This window comes from Castor canadensis, chromosome 9 (genome assembly GCF_047511655.1).
Source record: "Castor canadensis chromosome 9, mCasCan1.hap1v2, whole genome shotgun sequence".
NCBI classification, from domain to species: Eukaryota; Metazoa; Chordata; class Mammalia; order Rodentia; family Castoridae; genus Castor; species Castor canadensis.
The window spans coordinates 80640382-80665460 of NC_133394.1; the positions used below are offsets into that span (position 1 = coordinate 80640382).

The 25079-nt window shown below is 38.0% G+C and overlaps 1 protein-coding gene and 1 pseudogene across 3 annotated transcripts in view; one reads left to right on the forward strand and one right to left on the reverse strand.

The window, feature by feature from the left end:
* Positions 1–25079, forward strand: part of LOC109678797 (broad substrate specificity ATP-binding cassette transporter ABCG2-like) — a 98608-nt gene that overhangs the window by 71707 nt on the left and 1822 nt on the right. For all 3 annotated transcript variants that reach the window (XM_074041776.1, XM_074041775.1, XM_074041774.1), the window contains exons 3-15: positions 4310–4369; positions 4994–5108; positions 5645–5797; positions 8554–8711; positions 9547–9698; positions 11031–11135; positions 11711–11961; positions 16560–16642; positions 17381–17470; positions 20161–20285; positions 21334–21488; positions 23977–24066; positions 24848–24936. In XM_074041776.1, the coding sequence (XP_073897877.1) occupies positions 4310–4369; positions 4994–5108; positions 5645–5797; positions 8554–8711; positions 9547–9698; positions 11031–11135; positions 11711–11961; positions 16560–16642; positions 17381–17470; positions 20161–20285; positions 21334–21488; positions 23977–24066; positions 24848–24936 (1626 nt within the window). The remainder of the gene's footprint in view (positions 1–4309; positions 4370–4993; positions 5109–5644; positions 5798–8553; positions 8712–9546; positions 9699–11030; positions 11136–11710; positions 11962–16559; positions 16643–17380; positions 17471–20160; positions 20286–21333; positions 21489–23976; positions 24067–24847; positions 24937–25079) is intronic.
* LOC109687265 (BET1 homolog pseudogene) lies at positions 18621–18952 on the reverse strand (annotated as a pseudogene).

Consider the following 25079-nt stretch of genomic DNA (forward strand, 5'->3'; position numbering starts at 1 on the left):
GGGTTTCACCTTCCTCCCTCATTCTTTGACTTGCCTCTCATTCTTGAGCATTTTCTTGGCACAGAAGTTTTAGACTTACTGTTTACTTAACCTACTACAGACCTGTAACCAGCTGGTCTTTTTTTTTTGTGGAGAATGATATTTAGAAACCAGAGTCTATGTGTTTAGAATGCTCATCGGTGTTGGAATGTCATTGCTTCTAGGCTTTCTTGATGGAAAGAGCGAGGGAACATATGTATGCATATGCCTGTATCTATAACTCTGTTTTTAAAAAAATACCTCACATGTGCAAGTATACTTGGATCTGGTCAGGTAAGAGGAGTGGCGAGTGGCAGCTCGACAGCACAGCACTCTGGAACTTTTCCATCTAACTTTCTCTACTTCTCATTAATGCATTAATTCTAATTTAACATCTTGAATTCTTTCTACATTTTCATGTTCGTAAATCTTCTCAAAAAGAGGAAAATCCTATTGTTATTCTTAATATCCTTAGTGATTTGCTCAATTTTTTAATTCTCTAATATAAGTATCTGTCCAGCCTCTAACTGCCCTCTGTATTCCTTATTCCCCCAACCTCTCTTCACAGCCTGTGGTTTTGGGGGCTGGCTGTTACTGCACCTCTACCAAGAACTTCTGTCATCTTCCTACTGAGAAGGGAAGGGGAAGTTTAATAGAGATGATTGGCACATTATTAGAACAGGAAATAACAGATGGGACTGTAACTAAGATTTCTTTCCAGTTATAATATATCTATTTTCAGTAAGTTGTTTCCTATTGCTTTTTTTTATTAATTGAATTTATTTTTAAGTAGCACATAAAAATATAAAATTATACATATCAATGGGATTATTTCCTAATTCTTGGATTTTTTTTATTGGAACTTTTTTTGTTTTTTTATTGGAACTTTTTTTTGTTTTCTTAGAAGTAATTTCCACTTAAAAAATATGAGATTCATTGATTCAACAAATTTTGAATGCTTACTAGGCTACTGGCATATAAGAGGTTGGTGATACAAATATGTGGCCTCTTTTCAGAAACCTTGTTTTTTAAAGGGGCATTGAGAAAACTAAAGTACTTTCACTATGTCTTTCTGCTGTGACAGAAGGAGTAAAAGACACTTCAGAAGTCCCTAATCCTGAATGGGAGGGTTGAGGAAGTGAAGGCATTGTGTGTGAAGGGAGGTGAGTCATGCTCCAAGAACAGTCTTTACCTCCTGTGTCCATAAACAAAACAAGATCAAAGGATTGACCATTATCCACTCAAATGCAATAGGAGTGACAGGGATTCCTTGGGTAAGTTTTGTTTCATGTATTCAGTATTCAGTGTGCTGCATGTCATAGTCCCCTCATGAGGAATGGTCACGGTGTGTCATAGTTCTTGATAGAGATGTTTTACAATGTAATGAGAGAGAACTACAGCATGTTAGTGCTGTAAAGCCATAGATAAGAGTGGGGAATGGCTTGAGAGGGATGATAGAAGGGTGGAGGGTAGCGTGCAGAAACCAGGGAAATACAGACCATAGATTAGGTCAGGAGTCAGCAAATTCTTCTTGCAAAGGGCCAGGTCATAAATATTTTTAATATCATGGGCCATACATCATGTTGCAACTAAACTATCTTTATTGCATGAAAGTCACTATAGACCCTATGTAAACAATGAGCTTGGCTTTGTTCCTGTCACATGGTTTATGAGAACAAAGAACAGGTGACCAACTAGTGTGTGGTGTAAGAGGACTAGGACATTGTTTTTTGGTTTTTTTTTTTTCCATTTATTGTCTGCTTGTTTTGTTCTCTGCTGTATCACATGTCCTGTAAGAAGCTTGTATATACATAGCAGGCACTGATTAACTATGTTGAGTGAATGGAGATAGAATTAGCCACTGCTCTAGATGGGAGCACTCATATTTGTGGTGCCACATTACGATTTTGTGAAATATTTAGTGTCAATACAGGCCAACATATAGACCTGTACAATTCTTTGCCTTAACACATTCATGTTCAGTTTCTGATAAATCACTCTAGATTTCTTAGTTTTTATCTAAGTAGGTATTTAAAAGCCTGGAAAGTTCTTTAGGAAATGAAACCTCAGTGAGTAACAGGCTTGTTTCTGATCATTTTAGAAGCAATTATGAGGGAGCTATAAATAAAGGAGCTACAGATAGATGTATTATAAAAGTTTACCCAATTATTACTGGGTTTTTATGTTGGATAATGGTGGAAGGACAGTAAATGAGTAAAATTTTTCTGTGTTACAGCTTACTCCAGGTTTACTGAACTCTCATCATATTTGTACATTTCAGTGAGAGGTACTTCAGTTAATGAGCAGAGCAAAAGAAACATTTCAATTTATCTCCCACCAGCCATTACATAATTGTGACTGTTCAGGTACAACAGACAGTAAATGCTGAGGTCTTCTTCTTGGATTTAAGTATGGTGACCCAGGATTCCCTGAGAAGGTTATACCTCATGACAATTGTGTAATCACAGGATGGACTTCTGTGGCAATCACTATCAGAGAAAGGAAATAGTTGTCAACTTTGTCCTTTGCAGTTGGAATAGATACTGCTTTCACTGTGGAATCCATCTTGGTCTACTTTCCAATTCTATAGGCTGAACATAGATAGCAAGGTTTTGGATAGGCTAAGTCAGCTTCTGTTTCATCATCCCCATATACCTGCACTGGCCCTGCCTTTAATTGTCCTTTCCCCAGTTCACTGTATTTAGCTATGTCACCTGCTATATTCAGAATAACATTCAAACTACTTGCCTTCTTCTTGGGTCTCAACACATCAACATTGTTGTAACTTATTTTCCATCTTCCTTCAATCTGAACATTCACTGCCCTCACTCATCCATTCAGATGGTTGAAATACATTGATGTCTTCTGTGCCAATGAACTATTAAAGAATGCCTCCTGCTATAGAGGGATCTCCCAATTCTAAATGAGTGTGTTTCCATCCCCTCATTAGACATTTAACACAGAAAGAAATGATCTGTTTTAAGGCTGTATGTTTGGCTTTTCTAATTGGAAGGACATTTTTCTTGAATGTTAAGTACTGTGATACTTTCTTATCCCCTGGAGTGCTTAACTCTAGCCTTTGGGTTTACTACTAAAGATGTGTTGAGTTTTAGTTTGATTAGATATTAGTAGTGAGGTTATGCAAATTGTGATTAATTGTGTAGAACTTGAGTAAATGGCAATGGGGTGAGCATCAACATTACGCGAAAGCTGCCTGTACTTCACAGTGTGTGAAAAGGCATAAGTGGAACAGAGATTTTTTGAGAATCCATGTTAACTTATTTCAAGACTCTTATATAAGGATCTGTTACTTTTCAAGCAACCTTTTTTATTGTTGATGCTGGGTATTGAACCCAGGGTCTCATTTGTGCCAGGCACCAGCTCCACCACTGAGTTTTATCTCCAGCCCAATTTCAAGGAACCTTGAACACTCGATGTGTCATTTTTCAGAAGGTGTAAATGGTTCTAAGAAAGTTAGAAAAAAAGAATAAGTGAATAGAATTTGGAGAGATGTGAGACATTTTTCTTATAGTTGTTGGCTAGTGATTAACGTCCGTTGTATGCTAGACTTCTATTAATCAACAATTCTTTGTTTCTCTTTAAGAGTTGGTGCTTGTTCAGGTCACGTTGAAGGGAGGTCACTAACAGGAGAGGAAGGATAAAAGAAGGAAGTTAATAAGCTGAATATAGTTGATGTATTTTCTATATAAGAATGAATATAGAATTTTTGAATCTGTTGAAATCACCATAAGAAGGACTAAGGTATAAAGGAGGGCATATATAGAGGGCATGAACCAATTTGGGTTAATATATATATATATAGAAATGTCACAAGGAAACTCCTGTGCAGCTATCTTATACAAACAAGACAAAAATGTCTTTTTTTCAAAAAAGGACAACAGGAATGTAAAACAGGTCCTGTCTGGAGGTTGGCACTAGTGGGAGAGGGAGAAAATCAGGAAACGGTATAGGCAGATGAATATGGCAAAAATATTACATACTGATGTACGAAAATGGAATAATGAGACCTATTGAAACTATTTCAGGTATGTGGGAAGGAAAGATAGAGGAGAATGATGAGGGGGTGAGTTCAACTATGATACATTGTAAGAACTTTGGTAAGTGTCACAATGTACCCCCAGTTCAACAATAATAATAATAAAACAGAGTTGGTGCTTGTTTTCTGTTTACAATTTCATCAGCGTTCATTGAGTATATTCAATGAAGATCCTAAAATAGTAGAACTTCACATAAAGGGTAACAGTAAATGAATATGCTTTTGTGTTTACAGTGGGATCATGAAGCCTGGGCTCAATGCCATTCTGGGACCCACAGGTGGAGGCAAATCTTCGTGAGTATAACAGGAAGCTTTAGTAAGCCTTCTCTGTGCAGTTCAGTGTGCTGTTAAATATTGAGTTTACATGAGCAGGTATTGGTTGAACATTTGTTATGTTTGTCTGCTCTGGTCCTAGATGATGTGGCTAATAGGAAGTTGGGTGAGCTTGGTTTTTGTCCAAAGGATCAGGAAGTCCTATTAGGTCAACTTTACTAATAGGCCATAAATAGTGGACTGGCATACAATTTTGGGCCATAGTATGAGCTAATGGGGAGGGAAAAGAAGAGGGTACTATTAAAAATAAAGAAATGGAGCAGAAGATATAACCAAAGGCATAAGTTTTAGATACAGGGCACATTGCCTGGATTTTGTTTACCGAGGTCTGACATACAGAAGAATCACTGTAGAGGCCTATGCTGCATGAATTAATGTTTTCTTGATTTTCTGTTTTTGAGCTTTCTTATAGCACATAATGAAATGGAAACTGAGAATTTGAACATGTATGCATATATTTGTATATGATTTTAGTTAAGTGACCGCTTCCTTGACTAAATTGTTTAATTTCAGCAGAATTTGAATTCAGAGTAATTAAGCAATGTGGAAGGCAAAACAAAAAGTACAACATATATTATTTTATAGGTTGTTAGATGTCTTAGCTGCAAGGAAAGATCCACATGGGTTGTCTGGAGATGTCTTGATAAATGGAGCACCTCGACCTGCCAATTTCAAATGTAATTCAGGTTATGTAGTACAAGTAAGTATTAGTAGATTTGCATTTCTGTTTCTGGGTGGGCAGGCAAGTGACTTGGCTTCCACATGATTGTAGGACAAGCTCATAGAACTAAATTTCTCTACACCAGTTTTCATAATCTCCCCTTAGGGTGAGAGTGGTGTTAAATGGAAAGGCATAAGATCTGGAATATGACCCTTGTAGGGTGGTTGCAGTAATTCTAGCTGTTAATCATTTGAAAATGTACTACTGCTGTTCTTTTAAAGGTGTTGCTTCACCTTTGTCCTCCTCCTAGATGTTTTTGGCAAATCCTTGTGCAAAGGAGTGTGGAAATGTTGGTATTAGTTATCACAGTTATCTGTGTTTACAGATGGAGGTGAAATGATTCCACTGGGATCTACAGGTGTCTGTATGTAGGGTTACTGCACTTTCTAGAGTTAAAAGTTCACCATTAGGTAGAAATGTGGGTCTTTTTATGGATTAAGTCACATATACTGGAGTGATAGGGACGGTCATAAAAAGCCTTGATATGTGTCACTGAAATTCCATTTTGCCTTAAGGATGATGTCGTGATGGGAACTCTAACAGTGAGAGAAAATTTACAGTTCTCAGCAGCTCTTCGGCTTCCAACAACAATGACGAATGATGAAAAAAATGAACGAATTAACCTGGTCATTAAGGAGTTAGGTCTGGATGCAGTGGCAGATTCCAAGGTAATGTGAAAAAAAAACCTAATAGAATCATATCCAGAAAAAAGGGACCTCCAGACCTCTTCTGTGTGGATATCATGACCTTGAACAGAAGTTTTCCATAACATATATGAAGAAAGTGAGTGCTCTTGGTAAAGAGAAAACTGAACAGTTTCTTTATAGAAAGGGGGAAGTTCAGCGGAGACACTGAACGATGGTTGAACCCTGTGCGTGGAGTCTGGTCTAGTATGGAAAAGCCCTCCCCACATGGCTCTTTTGCAGGGTCCTTCCCCACCCTCATGTTGAAGTCATGGCTCACTTGATTGATGTCCTGGCACTAACTTTTCTTCTTCCTGTTTTTCTCTTTCCCTCTTTAGTTGCTCTTCTTCCTCTCTTCCTCCAGGGAACTTTTTCCATTGCTTTTTTGAGGTACATTTCTGGAATTGAGAAGTGACAAGAACCCAAAGACTCTTATTCTGTATGTTTTACTTTGTTGTAGTTATACTTCTGAAATTATATTCAACCACATTAGGATTTACTTACTTGTGCATTGCTCAAGTTATTTTTCTCTGACCTTTCTTTTGAAAGTTTTTATCTTTCATCCTTTCCTTCCTGCTTTATCTTCTTCCTTGTCTTCTGCCAATATTTATTTTCAGAAGCTTATCTGCCAAGCTCTGTTAGGCTTTAGGGATATGATTGTGAGCAAGAGTAATGAAGAGTGGACAAAGTAGCTCTTCTTTGCTTTTCTTTTTTTTTTTTTTTGTGGTACTGGGGTTTGAACCCAGGGCCTTGTGCTTGCAAAGCGATCACTCTGCCACTGAGCCACACATCCAATCCATTTTTCTCTGGTTATTTTAGAGATGGTGTCTTAGGAACTTTTTGCCTGGGCAAGCCTCCAACTTTGATCCTTCCAATCTCGGCCTCCCAAGTAGCTAGGATTACTTGTGTAAGCCACCAGTGCCTGCCTTAGCTCCTTCTTTTGTGGGTGCTCCCCATCAGGGAGAGGAATTGAGATGATGAGTGAACTTTGAATTGACCAGCACTCTGGAGGTTGCTGAGCAGACATTGGAGCATCTAGTAAAAAATGAGCCATTTAGAATGAAATGCTGTGGTGTAACCCCTGTGATTCCCACCTTGGGCAATGAAGAATGGGGCTTCACTGGCTGCTGCCACCATGGTACTTGTGGTATCTTCATGTGAAGAATATTTTGTTAGCAATAACCTTGAGACTCCATCATTAACTACTCATTTTTATTTCTGAGTGATTGAGTTTTCTTTGCTTTGGCTCCATTTATTTACTGTTTTTTGTCTTTCCAGGATGGCACTTTATTTTATGCGGTTCTTTATCTTTTCTCCAATGCTCGGGATTATAGGGCTTCATGAATCTCAGACAAACAAAATCTACCACTGAGCTATACCTTTGCCTTATTTTTCACTTTTAAGCAGTCAGTGCCCTAATTTGCCTTTTTTTTTTGTATTTCAGGGAAAATACACAAAGACATTGTTGATCTCTTAGAATTCATATAATCTAAATTATTGAAATACTTTTTTTTTTTTACTTTTCGTGAAGCTTTATACATGACACAAATGTAAAGAAGAGCATTTGCTTACTACAATGATGTGATTGTTAGATAATTAATACTGTGCATGGAGATCCCTTAGTTGTTAATATCTTATCAAATAATAGCTTTAGCTCTTTCTTACTAAAGTGTTTTAAAGGAAATTATATAGTACTTTACCCCTTGATATTTGTTATGCATCTGTAAAAAAAACAGAGGCCATGTGGCTGGGGGCATTAGCTCAGTGGTAAGGTGTGTACTTAGCATGCTGGAATCCCTGAGTTCTGTTACCAGCACCAAAAAGTGAAAACAAATAAGTAAAAAACAAAACAAAACAAAAATAAAGAGGGACATTTCCCTATCTTATCACAATGCCATTATTAACTAGCAAAATGAACAATAACTTCATATCATCAGTTATATGAAGCCCATATTCATGCATATTTCCTAAATTATCTCCAAAATTCTTTTGTAGTTCAATTGTTAATAGAACCCAGTGAGAGCCATGAATAGTGTTTGGTTATTGTCTCTTTGGAAACTCTTAATTTCAGAGTTGTTTCCCACTTCCTGCCTCCCCTAAACCTCCTTTACCCCTCCAAACAACAATGACATCAATTGTTAAAAAGATTGAGCCATTTGCCCTGTGGAATATCCCACCTTCTGGATTTGTCTGGAAGAATGAATCAGGAATTCTGAAGTGAGTTAGAGTATAGATAGCATCAGTTTAGAAAGTCTTATGGAGATTGAAAAGGTGTTAATATGTTGTGGTAGAATGTGAACATTCTTGAATCCAAGTCCACTCTTTTCTTGTAAGGTCAGTTAGGGACATTTGGCAGAGGCAGTGTGTGGGGAGGTGCTGTGTTGTTAGAACACTAATAAGTTACTATTGATTTATTCCCTTTTCCTCTTCTATCTTTATCTCCTGTTTTAGACTGTGATTTTACTATGCCAGGACCATGTTCTTTCAAGTTCTAACTTACTGTTTTAAAACGGAATTGTTAAAAGAATGGGCTTCATGTCAAGACTCACCACTTAGAAGCTCTGACCGTATCCTCAGTTTACTCATCTGGTAAAAGAAAAACCTCCGTCTCCTGCCACATGGCCATGTATTTGCTGTCTAGAATAATGAGGACAATGAGATAATTTGTCTCTTTCTGGTTGGTACAGGTTAGTTCACCAAATGATGATGACCATGGTCATTCCTGTTGATGCTTGTTGTAGGTTGGAACTCAGTTTACCCGTGGTGTGTCTGGAGGAGAAAGAAAAAGGACTAGTATAGGAATGGAGCTGATCACTGATCCTTCCATCTTGTTCCTGGATGAACCCACAACTGGTTTAGACTCAAGCACAGCAAATGCTGTCCTTTTGCTCCTAAAAAGGTAAATGCACAGGAACGTGAAATTGCACCAGAGATCAAATCTGAGCCTTCTACCTTAGTAACTGTGACTTGGCCAGTTGCTTGACCCTTTAAGTCTTATCAGCAAAATGAATGAAATAATATTGTTAGAAGTGCCTTATAACAACATTGTAATGATAGAAATGAAGTTATCTTTAAAGCATTTAGCAAAGATGTGGTAAGTGCTTAGGAATGTTAGTTTATTATCAGGAAAAAAAGACTGAAAATCAATTCCTAAAGAACCAGAAAATCTAAGTGATCAGTAAGAACTGGATGTGTGACCGTTGTTTTAATATTTACTATAACTGTTTCTCAAACTAGACTGTACTTACAGATTACCTAGGGTGCTTGTTAAAAATACAGGTTGTTTGTATCCACCCTAAGAGAGTCTAACACAATGTCTGTGAAGACTGTCCAGAAATGTTTCATGGTCAACAAACATTCTAGTGGATTCTATTATTTCTATGCACCATCCCTTAAGATGTTCTGGGTGCATTTTTTTTCCCCTTGCTTCTGGAGATTGAAGTCATGACTTTGCATATGCTAACCATTTGCTTTACAGCTGAGCTAGGCTCTACTACTGAGCTGGCACTCTACCACCCAGCTGGATATCTCCAGACACTTAAGTCTGTTTAATGAAAGTTTTGAATTTAGGTTTTCCAACTACCATGTAGACAATATGAGATGAGATGAGACATGTATAAGACAGAATCAATTGAACTGGGAAGAAATAATCTAACAGTAGGTGTACAGTATTTTGCCAAGAAGTACCAAGTTCAGATGTGTAATGTCTTGTCGCTTTCTCTCTTTTAACATAGGATGTCTAGGCATGGACGAACAATCATCTTCTCCATTCACCAACCTCGGTATTCCATCTTCAAATTGTTTGACAGCCTCACTCTATTGGCCTCAGGAAAACTAATGTTCCATGGGCCTGCACAGGAGGCCTTGGGATACTTCTCACTAGCAGGTATGGTTGACTTTCATGTAGTTGGTCCTTCATTCACAGATTCCTGGAGTAGAACAGAGGGGTCAGCGGTTGTGATGCAGTATCTTTGCACAGGTGTATGTGTTGGCTTCCACCACTAAAACACTTTAGTCAGTTGGGTGACCAGAGTTTTTGTTCATTTTGGAGCACTTGTTTTTATTTAGGTCTTCTTCCTTTTTCTGTCCTATTTGAGTATGCATACATGTGTCTGAGTGTTTCCGCTGGGCTTGTGTCTCTTGTGCTTCCATTTATGGTGACCTTCAGTGAAAGCTCAGCACTTAACAGTATTCTGTCAGTTGAACAGTTTTGGGAAGTCCCAGTCTTCCTAACCATAATAGAACAGTGTTTTCCCATTTTTTCCCTGGCATATGATCTTGCTCTGCCTTAACAAGGGCTCTTGAAGATTCCACTTAATGATATAGTAACATTAGATTGTAGATTTAGTGTATGAATAGGTGTGAGTGACCAGTTAGCCAGTAGAATGGCTGGGCCTAAATCTGACATTTGTGAGTCAAATATCTGAGCTTCCTGGTTCTTTATCTTTAAGATTGAATTATGTCATTTTTTAAAATGATTTATGCAGTCTTGTTCATTTTAGAGATATTTGGACATGGTTATAGATGATTCTTCTTGACTTCAAATATAGTTCTCATTAACTGTCTTTCTTAATTCTTTATGCTTAATCTCTGTCATTTAAAACAAGCATATATGAGTCTAGAGTGTGTAGGGAACATGTATTTCAGAGTCTGACATCGGGCCAAGTGGAAATGATTGTGCCCCAAGAAGCTGAAGTCAGAGTTTAGGTGCTCTGGGCTGGTCATGTTCTCTTGAGGCTCCTGCTCGGGAATTATGGCAACATAACAGGTGATCATTTGGTCCTCTCAATTTATGGGAAGGGAAAGTAATCTTTTTGATATTCAAACTGCTGTTCTCAAATTTGTGAGATGAGCTCAGAGATCAGAAAATACCCAGGTATTAAGATTTTCTTTCTTGAATATAGATTTGTATTTTTGAGGCAGTGTTGATAAACACTAGAGCATATTGACAGCTATTTAGGATTCATGATTTGTAATAGGTCAGGTTAATATAAGATGTTCTTAGGCATCTAAGATTCCTTTGGAATTGTTTACTATAAATTGAATATAGAAAAGGAAAGAATATATTAGTGAGGGGGGAAAAGAGCAAGAAGATGGAGGAAAAGTTGGTAGATTTTGTCTTCCATAGCCTCATCTCCCTCGCTTCTGAAAAGCAAGTCCTCTTTATTTTCCAAGACCGTCAGGTTTGTGTTCTTGTGTCCTCTGTCTTCTTTCACAGGTTACCACTGTGAGCCCTACAACAACCCTGCAGACTTCTTCCTGGATGTCATTAATGGGGACTCCTCTGCTGTAGTATTAAGCAGAAAGGGAAGAGATCAAGAAGGTATACAAATCTCTTATATTCACAGATTTTTGCCAAATTGGTTTGGCTAAAGTTGAGTGATGTGGTGGCTCACTAGAATATGGTTTTGTGAATTCAAGTTAATGCAATGTCCTGAAACCAGTCCACAGATAGACTGTTGTGCGTGAGGCTATGGGTGTTAATGATTTAATTTACAAAGGAGCATTTATATGCTACTGTAGGGGAGTTAAAATATGCTCATTGCTTATTATGTTTTAAAAATAAGAAATGGCACTTCATGCATTTACAATAGCACAAAGCCAAGGTGACAATTTTACATCGAGAATTATAGTCTGTATATTAAGAAGTATATTTAAGAATTGGATATAGTTAGGAAAGGTGCAGTGAGTTTGCTGCATTCATACAACTATGGCACTGGTGGTCAGGTCCAGAAGCTGTATTTTTTCAATGTGTAAAGCAGTGACAACAGTAAGGACTTTTTTATACTTAAGTTCTAAAATTAAAGAGTTACACAAGAAATGGGTCACAGAAAAACAGGTTTAATCAGTTGTCATCAGTTAGTAATGTTTGTTTCTTTATCTATTTTTATTCCAAAGCCGATGAGACCGAAGAGTCTTCCAAGACAGAAAAACCAATCATAGAAAAATTAGCTGAGTTTTATGTCAACTCCTCCTTCTACAGAGAAACGAAAGCTGAACTAGACAAACTCTCAATGGGTGAGAGAACGAAGAAGAGCTTAGCCTTCAAGGAAACCACCTATGTCACCTCCTTCTGTCATCAGCTCAGGTGGATTACCAGACGTTCCTTCAAAAACTTGCTAGGTAATCCCCAGGCATCCATAGCCCAGGTAACCGACCGATTGTTTTAACTATGCTATGAAATACTGGTGTGGGAGTTGGGAGCAAGTTGGCTGTGATGCAGTGAGGCTCAGGATCACATTTATCTTCTTCTCACTTTCCATTTATTTGTCATCTCCATTCCATTTTTGACCTAGAAATAGTCAATAGAACAAGAGAAATGCAAAAAAGCTTTTTCTAGTGATTTCTTGTGCTACCTAACTCAGATGTTTTCATGATTTAGACAATCTGTAGTGGGAAATCTTAGTAGAGATTTAATTTTCTTCAGTTACATAAAGTATAGGCAATGTTAATCACACTGGTGTTTTCTAGTAGCTGTCCTGTTTCATTCACTGAATTCTACAGCCTCAACTTTGTGAGTCAGCTTTATGTCACTGTGACAAAATAACTATGAAAATCAACTTAAAGAAGAAAAGATTTATTCTAGCTCATGGTTTCAGAGGCTTCAGTCCATGCTTGCTTGGTTCCTTTATTTCTGGGCCTGTGTTAAGACAGAGCACCAGGACAGAAGAATGTGGCAGAGGCAAGTTGCTCACCGTATGGCAACCAGGAAGAGAGGGAGATGAGATAATGTTCTTATCTTCTTCTAACTGGCTCTGTGGTGGTTATTGATTATCAATTTTTAAGTATTTTTCTCTTATTTTTAAGCCCTGTGTCACACAAAACAGTAGTACTCCTAATTCATTTGTCCAACTTTTTTTTTTTTTTTTTGGTATGGAGTTTGAACTCAGGGCGTCACATTTACCAGGCAGGCTCTCTACCACTTGAGCCACACCTCTAGCCCTGGCTCGTCATTTATCAGGAAATCACTTTAGCTGGCTTGTTTTGGGTTGTTCTTTATGTTATTGACTGCTGACTTTCTGTTGAGCACTACAAGATGAAATGTTGTTGACTTTAAGGAAACACTACTGACTTCATAATACATGTACCATCACGTTTATATTTAAGTAATGGTGCCTCGCAAATGGATCTGAGAACCTGCATCTTCATTGAGTCATACTGTAAATTGCTCCAAAAGTTTGCTGTCCTTGTGATTTGACATCTGTCAAAACATGGGCACAGGGCTGGAGGAGTTCATACCTTAGTACAACCAAAAAACAAAATAAAACAAAACCAAAACAGACCAAGACAGAACTTTCTGTCTTGTCAGTAAAGGGCAAAGTTTTAATTCTGAGAAGAAAGTTGATGTAATTTGGAAACAAATCAGGTTGAGTTAGATCCATCAATCTGGCTTACTCATTGTTGGACACTGAGATGAAGTCATGAGTTGATTGATTTATTCTTTCACTCAATGTGCGTGTGTTGCTGGGGATCAGAAGCAGGACCATATGCATGCTAGGTATGTGCTCTACCCACTGAGCTACACCCTCATCCCCATGGGTTGCTTCACTTAGTGAGATTAGTGTTAGGGTTTTCTTACTTGCCTGTAAAAGTAGTTTGTATGGTTTTTGTCCAAGACACATGGTAGTTCTGGGGAAGGCCTTATCAGAACACAGCTATTTGTGAAACAGCTCTTTTTTGCTAGGTTTCCTTATGATGCAAACACCTGGCCTAAGGCCAGGGTTGAATGTTCAGCCTTCTGTCCTCATTGGTGATTTCAGTTCCACAAAGGGAATTGGGGCAATGCCTGAGCGTGGCAGCAGTCTCTAGAGTTAAGGACAGAGCCTTTCATATCCCCAAGCTCAGTGGGACAACTCTTGGTCAGCTTTCTAACCACTGGAATGTTAACTTGAGACTATGCAAAACCTTTTTGGTAAAGGGCCTCGACATTAGTATTTTAGGCTGTGCAGGTCTTTGAGTCAGGTAGTCAATCCTGCCATTTTAGTGTGAAAGCAGCCAAAGCAAATACAAAAGCAACTGAACGTGACTGTGCTCCGATAAAACTTCAGTATCCACAGACATGAAATTTCAATTTCATATAAATTTCTATGGTTTTAGTTCTCACTCTGGAGACTCTATTGAAAGTTATTCTTTCCCTAATAAACTTTACTATCATTCTCACTTAAAAACTTTCATATTGTAAGAAATAATATCCTTGGCTTCCTCCATCCTCTCAGCTTGTAAAAATCGGTGAAAACCATTCTTAGCACACGGCTTATCTGCCCAATGGGTCAGGTTGAGACCTTTGGCATAGGGTTCTTAATGTCTGTTTTTTATTTCTCTAAATATGGAGTTGTTGAAATGTTTTATGGCTTTCTGCTGATAAATCTTGTTATCTATTGTCTTATATCTGTACTTTGATCTTAAGTAGTTATTTATTTACATGATTCAGACCGCGGCCTTTGCCAGAGGTTGTATTTGGAAATCTTGGAATGAATGGATTATCTGTATACAAAGATTTAGTGTTCATTTCATGTAGCAAAGGTTTTCAGATGAAATCAGTTTGGAAGACATTGTCAGTAATCTGAGAGTCATTAGCATATTAAACATCTGACTATGAATTCATTTTTTTAATGACAGCACAAACATTCCTCAGAATGCACCTGAAGAAAAGCTATTTAAGCACATTCAAACAAAGACAGATTAACATATTGGAGGATTTCTCTTTTTACCCTTCTGTTCCAAACAGAGGCCAGGTGCACAAAGCTCATAGATAGGGTCACTTGCTTTACTGAATAATACTTTGTTTGCCTGGTCCTTTTCTTTTTCTTTAGGCAAGAAAGAATGACACAGGTGTACCTTGCAAAAGCATGAGACATGATCGAGGGACTCATTATTTGCTCAATATGCTTGAAAGCTGATTGCAAGTAGTTTTATTGTTTGTTTGGTTTTGGTTTTTTTGACAGTACTGGGGTTAAACTCATGGCCTCACACTTAAGAGACAGGTGCTCTACCTACCACTTGAGCAATACTAAGCCTTTTTTTGCTTTCATTATTTTTTGGAATAAGGTCTCACATCTATGCCCAGGCCAATCTGAACTACAATTCTCTTATTTACACTTTACATGTATGTGGGATGATAGGCATGTGCCACTGTGCCCAGCTTTTTATTGATTGAGGTAGGATCTTGTGAACTTTTTGTTGAGGCTGGCTTCAAACTGTGATTCTCTCAATCTCTGCCTCCCAAATAGCTAGGATTACAGGTATGAGCCACTGCAGCCAGCCTAGTTATAGAACTTGGAAACTGTTAGGAAGCATACTACTCACAGTGTTAACATAAGCTTGAATGCAAAAGAAACAGAAGGTGGCATGTTTAGTTTGAAAGACTGAAAATCCCAAAAAGTTATACTGTGTGAAAGTATAGACTCTCCTATATGTGTGTATATTGCCTGTTGATGCAGCCATCAGCATTTATTTTGGAAGCTTGATTTGCTGCAATGAAGTGGAATGTGTTCTGAATGATAATGAAAATATGCTAGGATAATAGATTTTTTTTCCCCCTAAATTTCTGTCTCATTAGCAAAGGGATTTTTAAGGTTATCTCACAGTCAAACACTGAAGAATTTTTTCTAGATTCTAGTGTTCCCTAATGAGCATCATTGATTGTGATTCTGTTTTTCTACTTTACCTTGCTTCTTGCCAAAAAGGTCCTTCACAAATTATTTCATGTCTTGATGCTGTTGTAGTATTGAGTTTTTTTTTTTTTTAGCATTGATGCTTCCAAAATATATCCTAGCAGATTTTTAATTCAGATTACTATTTTCTACATCTCTCTAATTACCTTATGAATAATAATAAGTAGAATACCTCAAATAAGTTGCACCATAATGTAATTCTTAACCCTTGCCAATTGAAACATCTTTGAGAAACATTTCACCTAAAACCAAAAGTGATGCTGGTCCAGTCTCCTTGGGAGCCATCAACACAGATTGGATAGCTGCAGGTAGGTCAGGATGGCAAGGATCAGCAGCCAGATGTGCTATGTTGACTGCACACCTCACTGGCTGAGGTGGATGTAGAAGCAGTGATGGAGGAGATAGATAATGGAGGTTTCGGGGTGCCCCAGAGGAAGCTAGCTGAATGCTTTGGTGACAGTGACAATATGCTTTCTCATAGAGGCACGAATTCCCCGGAGATTACATAGGTGGGGTACACTCACCCTTACTTCCTTGTCATGAAAATTCCATTGTCAGAATTTGTGTGTATGTGTGCTTTTAAATTTTTATTTATTTTTACTGTTAAGAGTAAAGACATCCTGTTTTCACATCAGCCTTTTGTGTAAAAATTGTGCCTGTTCACTGGCACAAAGACTGAAAGTTCATTTCAAGTCAAATCTCAGCCACTTGAACTCTGGTTTATTCTTTAAATGACTTCATCACATGTCTGCTGTGTTCTGCAAACCCTGAATGGAACTTGGGGGCCAGAACCTGACGCCCTGATGGAGCACTAGGGGAAATCTTAGCTTTTCCAGTGTCTGCTCTGTTGTCCAAACAACAGATGCCTTGATTTTCAGTTCATCTAGAAAGCATTCTAAAAACATACTGTTTTGTATTCTCCAAGGAGGGACTGACTAGCCATACCATTTAAAGTATTCATCTCAATAGATATATCTGATTCTATAGCTATATATGTTATAATAATCAATGACATGCAAAAATTTTTTACCTGTAATTAAAGTTCTTTTAATTTCATTTTTCTTTCTGAAAAGATAATTGTCACAATCGTACTGGGACTGGTTATTGGTGTCATTTACTTTGATTTAAAAAATGATTCTACTGGAATCCAGAACAGGTATGTAAATTTTGATTTTTTTTTTCTGTAGGATAGAAAGCAGACATAGACTACTTCTGTGCATAAAATTGGACAACATGCTAAGCAAAATAATTAGGGACAGAAAGATAAACACCATGAATCTAAAATAATAGGACTCTTAAAAGTAGGGTATAGAATGATGGTTGCCAGAGGTGAGGGGTGTGGAAGAGTTGCTAGTGAGAAGATATAAGGTCTCAGTTACACAGGAGGAATATTTTTTCTCTCTTTGAGATACATGGTTCATGTGGTAACATTAATAACAGTAGCGGCTTTTCCTCTACATCTTTTCATTGCAGAGACCACCCTGGGGTTTCTGGTGCTTCTTGCAGAAAAAGAGCACTAATTTCATCTGGGGGCCCTACTCTCATGGACTCATGTAAATCTCATTATCATCTTCAAGCACAATCACATTGGAGGGTTGGACTTCAACATATGAATTTTAAGCGAACACAGTTCAATTCGTAGCAAACTAAGATCATGAGTTTTAAAATGTACTATAGTATGGAGTCACAAGGGCACCATTGTGGAGACAGAGACAGAGTAGAGACCTCTTGGGGTCATGCTTCCCCATCTTTGCTAGCTGGAGCAGTTGGTTTTTGTTTTTTTTTTTCCTTAAGTCTGTTTAATGTTATATCATTTGTGGAATGAATTCTGTGTTTAGAAACCCAACTGGAGAGGACTGAATTCATGTACTTTTGGTCCTTTTTGTCCTGGCAGAGCTGGGGTCCTCTTCTTCCTGACTACCAACCAGTGTTTCAGCAGTGTGTCAGCTGTGGAGCTCTTTGTGGTGGAGAAGAAACTCTTTATGTGAGTAAATCCCTATTCTAGGAAGGGCAGTGGTGATTGTATCAAATTGATCCCATCCACTATTAGGCCAAGAATGCCAGAGAAAAAACCAATGTTTTTCTCTGTTTTGCTTTCTATATATGCATTTTTTATGTTCATAAAATTTATTTCTGGAAGCTATAAATAGGTAAATTCCAAATCTGGAGCAATGCAGAGTATTTTACAATATTTAATATTTCTTTTCTGCTCAAATCCATCCCTATGTTTTGTTTTCTATAAGCACACTGGATTAAAACAACAATCCTCTTTACTCCAATTTCAATATCTGAGTGTTTTCACTATCTATTCTGAGTACAACATAAAGCAGATGCAATTAATTTTCCTTAAATACTTTATTTCCACTCAGAGTTTAGCAATTGCTCAACTTCACATTATTCTGTCACAAATGGTAATCAGATGGCCTACCTAAATAGCTAAAATCATAAAACTGTTATAAAACAAGTCAATGGAATATATAAAGTTAATATAAAACAATGACTATACAGGTACACATGTGCATTGGGTCCTACAAGAAATATGCAGAAATAACAAGCTTTATTAAAGGAGGTCCCTGGACAAACATGATCAAAAATTATTAAGATTGCAGGTAAAAAGGAATTGTCCCACAGGTTTAGCCAAAAAAGGAGGAAGGGGAGCACATCATCAATTGATGACACCTGAGGCAAAGAAAATTACCATTCTATCACAGACTGGCTCAATATCTCAAAAGCAGTGTATGAGGCTCTCCAGGTATTCTGCTGCTCTCCCACTAGCTTTCTCACATGGAACATAAAGCCACATTTAGATAACAACAGTATATTATATTGCTATTTAATTTGACAATTAGCAAACACCAGGAAAAAAAAATGGTAGAGCAACACTGACTTTAGACAATCTTAATACCCCTGAAAATAGGGGCTAAAATGACTCAGTAAGAAACAGCATTCAAAAAGCACTGTTTTATCTAATGTGATTTATAAAATAAGCAGAATCCAGTAATCTTCAATGGAAAAGCCATAGTATTAGAAAATTGGTAATGTTTTGATGCTGATTTTTATGAAAGTGGTATTCTAAGCCATTAGCTGTTCCAAACAGCTAATTCCAAACTCACACACACTTTTATCAACTCAGTTTAATAATACAATAAGTGACAAAAAAATACAAATGATGAACACAGCATCATATAGCACAGTAACTTTGTCTGGCTCCCTCTGGATAAAATCTTGTCTTCCCATGGTTTTACCTAGAAATCCAGTTGTAGAACCAAATTGTGACTCCATTTCAGCTAATAATTTATTTTGATTTTTAACTTCATGGCCTATTTCAATAGAAAGAGATTTTATAGCAGTTGCTTTGTTTCTCAGACTTTCAGTGAGTCTTCTTCACAGGCATTGTACCCACTATTAGCACATAGTCTCATAATTAGCCAGAAGGTGTTCCTTCACTCAGATCTGCATGTCTCATCCTGCTCGAGGAGGGAGGGGAAAGGTGAGAGAGGAAGGAATGAGTAGGAAAGGGCCAGGGGTCACCCTGACCTTATCTTTAGTCCCAGGGCCCGGTGGAGCACCAACTTCTTGCCCCAAAGTGCCATGACATCAGTAGAGTCTCTATATTTTTTAATTGACATATAAATTGTATATGTTTATGGTGTGCAGCATGTGCAATTGAAAATGCATAGGGATTGCCAATATTAATTGAAAGAAAAGCAAACATGAGCGAGGTGGCACTTCAAGAGCATGTGGTACCTGCTACCAAGGGAAAGGAGACTTTCAAGATTGGGGTGTGGTCAAGAAACTCAGTGCTGCAGAGAACACATCCAAAAAGGGGCTAGAAAGCATTTTTTCTTTTAGCGAAAAATGGGTCTTAATAAACCAAGCAAGAAAAGATGGAGGGGCTCAGGATAGATGAAGTGGTAGGCTAAACAGCAAGTTGGAGGTGGGAGATAAAGTTGACAAAGAACCTGAGCAAGTTTCACCCACAGTGGGTGAAGGAGAAGACAGAGCCAGAGGGCAGCTTTACATCACAGCAAGAGTTGTCTCTTGTGTTTCGAAAACATGGAAGAGCTTTGTCCATATTTACTTGCCAAGGACAGGAATCTTCAGAGAGGGGAAAAATGAAGACACTGCTGGAAAAGCTTGGAATGACAGCAGAAAGGTATCAGGAAGTGGGAAGATTAGGGTTGGTAGCTGGCAGGGCTGGCCATTGGAGGTGAGGTCATTGAAGAAGTCTTTTTCCTTTTTTGATGTGAGAGTAGCAGAAGTAAAAAGACTGTAGTGACCAGATGGAGAAAAGCAGAGTCACCTTTTCCATAACAGGAAGGAGAAAAAAACCACCATTATCCTGAGTTCAGTTCCCAAGTGCTGTTGTGCAGAGAGCCAGTGTCAGAGGAGCTGAGTCTCTGAGGAGAGTGAGGTGACATAGTCTGTTTTCCTGGAGGGGGAGCTCTGGGGCCAGAGTGGAGGACAGCAGGAGGGAGGTTTGTGAGAACAGAGGGTCATAGAGACAGCTTCATGGGGATGGAACTAGGGAGGCTGGTGCCTGAGAGGGTGGAGGTGTGGGATCAGCTTGGGTGGTATGGGAAGTTGCCTGTTAAACCTGGGGGAGGGCAGTGGAAGTCTGCCCAGTGCCTTCTGAGACTAATCTGCCTGCTTGATGTGAATTTCTGTTTGTAGACATGAATACATCAGTGGATACTACAGAGTGTCATCTTATTTCTTTGGAAAACTGTTATCTGATTTATTACCCATGAGGTCATTGCCAAGCATTTTATTCACTGTTATAGTGTACTTTATGTTAGGTAAGTTACAAAACAAAAAAGAAGTGCCTGTAGTCTTGCCTATAAAGTGACACTAATTTCTGTGTGAGTATTTTTATTTACCTCTTTATTTCTGTACTGACATGTGAAGAGATATAGTCAGAGACTTAAAAATTGCTGTCCACATATATTTGCTCTACCCATTTTCTAATGTGAAAAAAGATGGTGACTTTGGGAGTTTATTGATATAATAAAAATATATGTTTCATAGATGTAGACAGATTCATTTGTGTGGGATGCTCAAAATTCACCCCAGGCTCACTGCATTAAATTTTCATAGTTTTCACTGATAGACATACACACAACAAATATCTATTTTTGACAAATCACTGTAGGATACGAACCATTGACAGAGGTAAAAACTACCATTTTACTAATAAAAGGTGTATGATAAAGAATGAGACACTGAATCTATACTCCCAGACTCCTGTTATTATTCTTGTATCTATTACAAAATCTTTAGCTTTTGGCTAAATGAGCATTAGTTCATTATAACTTACAAATTACTTTATGAAACTTACCTTATCCCCATCCTCAGTCACAGAGGTGATTTGTCTAGGAGAATAAGGTTTATAGGCGCCCTCCCCTCCCCAAAGGTATTACAACTACTGCGAGGTCATGCGCTCCTAATCCTGGTCTCTTCATTAACGTAGTTACAGCAAACACTGAGTGATGTGAAGATGTCTGGGTATTGAGGTTTCCTCTCTGGGGAGAAGGCTGTAGAATTTTGGTCAGTTGTGTTGCTTATAGCTCACCATCTCAGGAACTCAGAAACTGTTCATAATTATGCATAAAGGAACACAGGTGTTATATGGAAACATGATTTTGCAGTAAGAATAAAAAAAGAACAAGATAACTTTATGCAGTTACATGGAGGGAAACAATAAGATTGGTGACGCAGGGTAGTTGGGTAGCGGGTGACTTTTTCATTCTAGTATTAGTTTCTGAGCATATTACGGTGTTATTTATACAGCACACAGCCCAGATACACAGTGACTAGGCAACTGGCCTGACTCCTTTTCTTTTTAAGGACTGAAACCAGCGGTGGAGGCTTTCTTCATCATGATATTCACCCTTATGATGGTGGCTTACACAGCCAGTTCCATGGCATTTGCCATTGCAGCGGGTCAGAGTGTGGTGTCTGTAGCAACACTTCTCATGACCATCTCTTTTGTGTTTATGATGGTGAGTATGAATCGTGTTTCTCTGAGAGGGAATTTTTTTCTCCATGTTCATTCTGCACATTTGCCTGTTGCATAAAACCTGCTTTGAGGACCGGTACCTGGAACTCTGGTGCTCTCAGGAGGCTGTACACTGAAATATAGTTTATTTTAGAGAAGGTACCAGTTTTCCTCCTGTTCTTTGTGCAGCCTTTTTTTTTTTTTTTGCAGCTGTTTAATCTAGTTACTATAATTTAGTTAAGTCCTTTCTCATGAGCTTTTATTATTTTTTTTCTATTATTTCATTTATCATTATTGTTATCATTATTTTTTGGTGGTACTGGTAGTTAAACCCAGAGCCTCAGGCTTGCTAGGCAGACACACCACCACTTGAGCCACACACCCAGTCCACTAAGGAGCTTTTAAAAGATACTTCTTAGTGACATACTGTGAAACCTTGACAAAATGGAACTTCAAAAACTGGAAATGTGATTGGTCAGCTCCTTCATAAAAAGGGAATGCTGGTGTTAGAGAAATGCTAGCTGTTCAACCACAGCAGATGTTGAGATTGGAATCACCACTGTCCAGGTAAGAGCCAAGCACTATGAGAAGCGTGACAGTGTGCGGCATGGGGAGTGTATCTTGGGAGCTTTTGTGTTTTGAAGAGGAGTGTTTTCAAAATACTGGAAAATTCCAAAGCCCACAGTACTAGTTCACTTCCTTGCTGGGTTCCTGACGGTCTCTTGTATCAATATATTTCTGCTTATTGTTCGTTCGATGGTCACTTAGTGATTGATAATCTTACATGTTCCTAAATTTTGCATTCATGTAGGTGAATCAAAAGATGAAGGGAACTACTTATCACATTTTTCCCATTGATGACATCAGTTAAACAGGAATGGCTAGCTTATTAATACACACATCCTTTTTGCTAGAGGAGGATATCTTTTAATGATACAAAATTAGTACAAATGCTGGTTAAAGATTTGTTTCTCCATTTCTGAATTTGGAAACTACCCATGTAGATATTATTGAGAAAGTGATAATCCTTATTTATATCATCATCCAAGAAATGAAATGTCCTTCAATAATAAAAATATTTTATTTAATTTATTTCTTGATATGTCTGATTATTTAAAGGTTTCTATATGGAACTTTTAAAACCTATCATGAAATCATGTTTTACTCAGGGATTCTGTGTTACATACTAAGCACTTAGTTAGGTCAAGTATAAATATATTTGAACACACCAGCAACATTGTCATTGTTAATTTTGTGGGGGAAAGTTGGGTTTTGAATTCAGGGCTGCATGCTTATACAGCAGGTGCTCTACCTCTTGAGCCACACCTCCACACATTGTTATTATCTTGCATATCCCAGTTCTCCTAGCATTATGTGAACCTCACGCTGTCTCTTGGTCCTTTCAGGCAGTCCTTCCTGCCACTTCCATTGCGATACTGCTTTTTGGTAGCTTTAAATAGAGGTATTGACCACATTTTCTGTTGTATTTCACCACTTACAGTCTTTATCAGTTTTAGGCTTTAGGTTCTCTTAAGCATATATTTTGAACCCCAAATTATTCCTAAAATCATGGATATAGAGAGTAAACCTTTTAAATAAGAAATTTTATTGTCATATTCAGTTAGAAGGTCAGGTGTTGCTCAGGTACTCAGAATTGCTCAGACATGTTGGGGGGACGCCAGAAGTGCTATCATTAGAAGCACCAGCAGTCTGCTTTCTGTGTCCATGGGTTCATGTCTGGAGACTCAACCAACCACAGATCAAAATGTTAAAAAAAAAGTGTATGTATTGAGTATGTACAGATGTTTTCCTTGTCATTATTCCCTAGAGAATTCAGAATAACAACTATTGACACAGCTTTTACCTTGTGTTAGGTATTATAAGCAATCTAGAGATGACTTTAGATATACTGCATACTTATATTTAAAGTATGAAAGATGTGCATGGATTCTATGCAAGTACTATGCCATTTTAAAAATAGGAGAGTTGAATGTCCGCAAATTTTGTGTGGAGTTCCAAACCCAATTCTGTGGATTCTGAGGGAAGACCATGCTTCTTGGCACAGTTGAAGATATAGTCCATACAATTAAGGAGCTTCCAAATAAATGAAATATACAGGGATTATAAGTATATTGTCCTTCCTTTGAAACTCTAAAGAGCCTTAGCTATGCAGAGGTAGACATATGCAAATGAGGATGACTAGAATATTGGAATGAGTTTCAGAAAGAGTTGGCCTTAGCAGGAATGTATAGAAGGTTGTAGGGTGTTTTTTTGTTTGCTTACTGTTTCTTTGTTTGATTGGTTTTGGAGACAGTCTTGCTGTGTAGCACAGCGTGGCTTGAACTCATGGCCCTTCTGCCTTGGCCTCCCTACTGCCTGGATTATAGTTGGTGCCATCACATCCATCTGACTGTAGGGTGTTGAAGGTCTTGTCTAGAATATCTCATGAAATCACTGCACTGGTTCTGACTTGTAGCTTTTACTTTTCATAGATTTTTTCTGGTCTCTTGGTGAATCTCAGGACCATTGCATCTTGGCTATCCTGGCTTCAGTACTTAAGCATTCCTCGATACGGCTTTACGGTAAGCAGTCCTCATCTGTCATTGTGACTAGGTTTCCAAGCTGGAAACCACCAAAATAAAGCCTAACCGTGTCAGAGCCTAATGCATCACATTCAGGAATTTCCCTTTGGGAGCAATTGATAAGAAGTTCCTGTGAGCCTGGGTTAGCACAAAGTCAGGAGTCATCAGAGGTTTCCTCCAGGCATGCTGTTTTTTGAGGGAGATGAAAGGTGAGAAGAAATCTCACAGCAAAGGGGACATCAAATAGTCGATGAAAAACATTGCTGTGTTTCAAGTTATTAAGGAAATAAGTGAGAGGATGGGAGACTAGAATGCATAGTTTATATCAGAAGGGAAATTAAACAAGGAATAATGGCCATGGGATACTCACAGTCATATTGGCAAGATGATCTCTAAAGTAAACCGTGTGTGTCTTAATACAGTATAATTCAGTTTCTGACTTCCATAATTACAACTGATCTTGATGAAAACAAACAAGAAAAGATTACCATAAATAAATAATATTCATTGAGCACCATTGTATCATTTTTAGTTTTATAGGTAAATAAAATTGGGGGAGAGAAGAAAGAAGAACTCTATGAACAACCTCCCAATTCTAGGCCTCTAGAATGCCAAGGAAAAATAGCCTTAGCTACTCTGCTGGGATCAAAACTATGAATGTGAAATTTAGCATATTTTTAGAAATAACAAGATTAAACGTAAGGATATAATTGTGATCATTCTTTGGAAACTTTTTGAAATTTAAAACCGGTTATCTTGTCTTGCTCCCCTTGTGTTATAGGCTTTGCAGCATAATGAATTTATTGGGCAAAACTTCTGTCCAGGCCTCAATACAACAACCAACAATACCTGTAGTAACGACTATGCGATGTAAGTTTGCATTCAATGACACGATGGGTTTGCTGCTTACTGTGGTATGATGAAGAAAGGTCCGTGGGCTTGGAGTTGTTAGGGTTAATAAGCTTTTTTGAGCCTGCATTTTCTAATCTGTAGAAATGAGTTATTGTGCACTA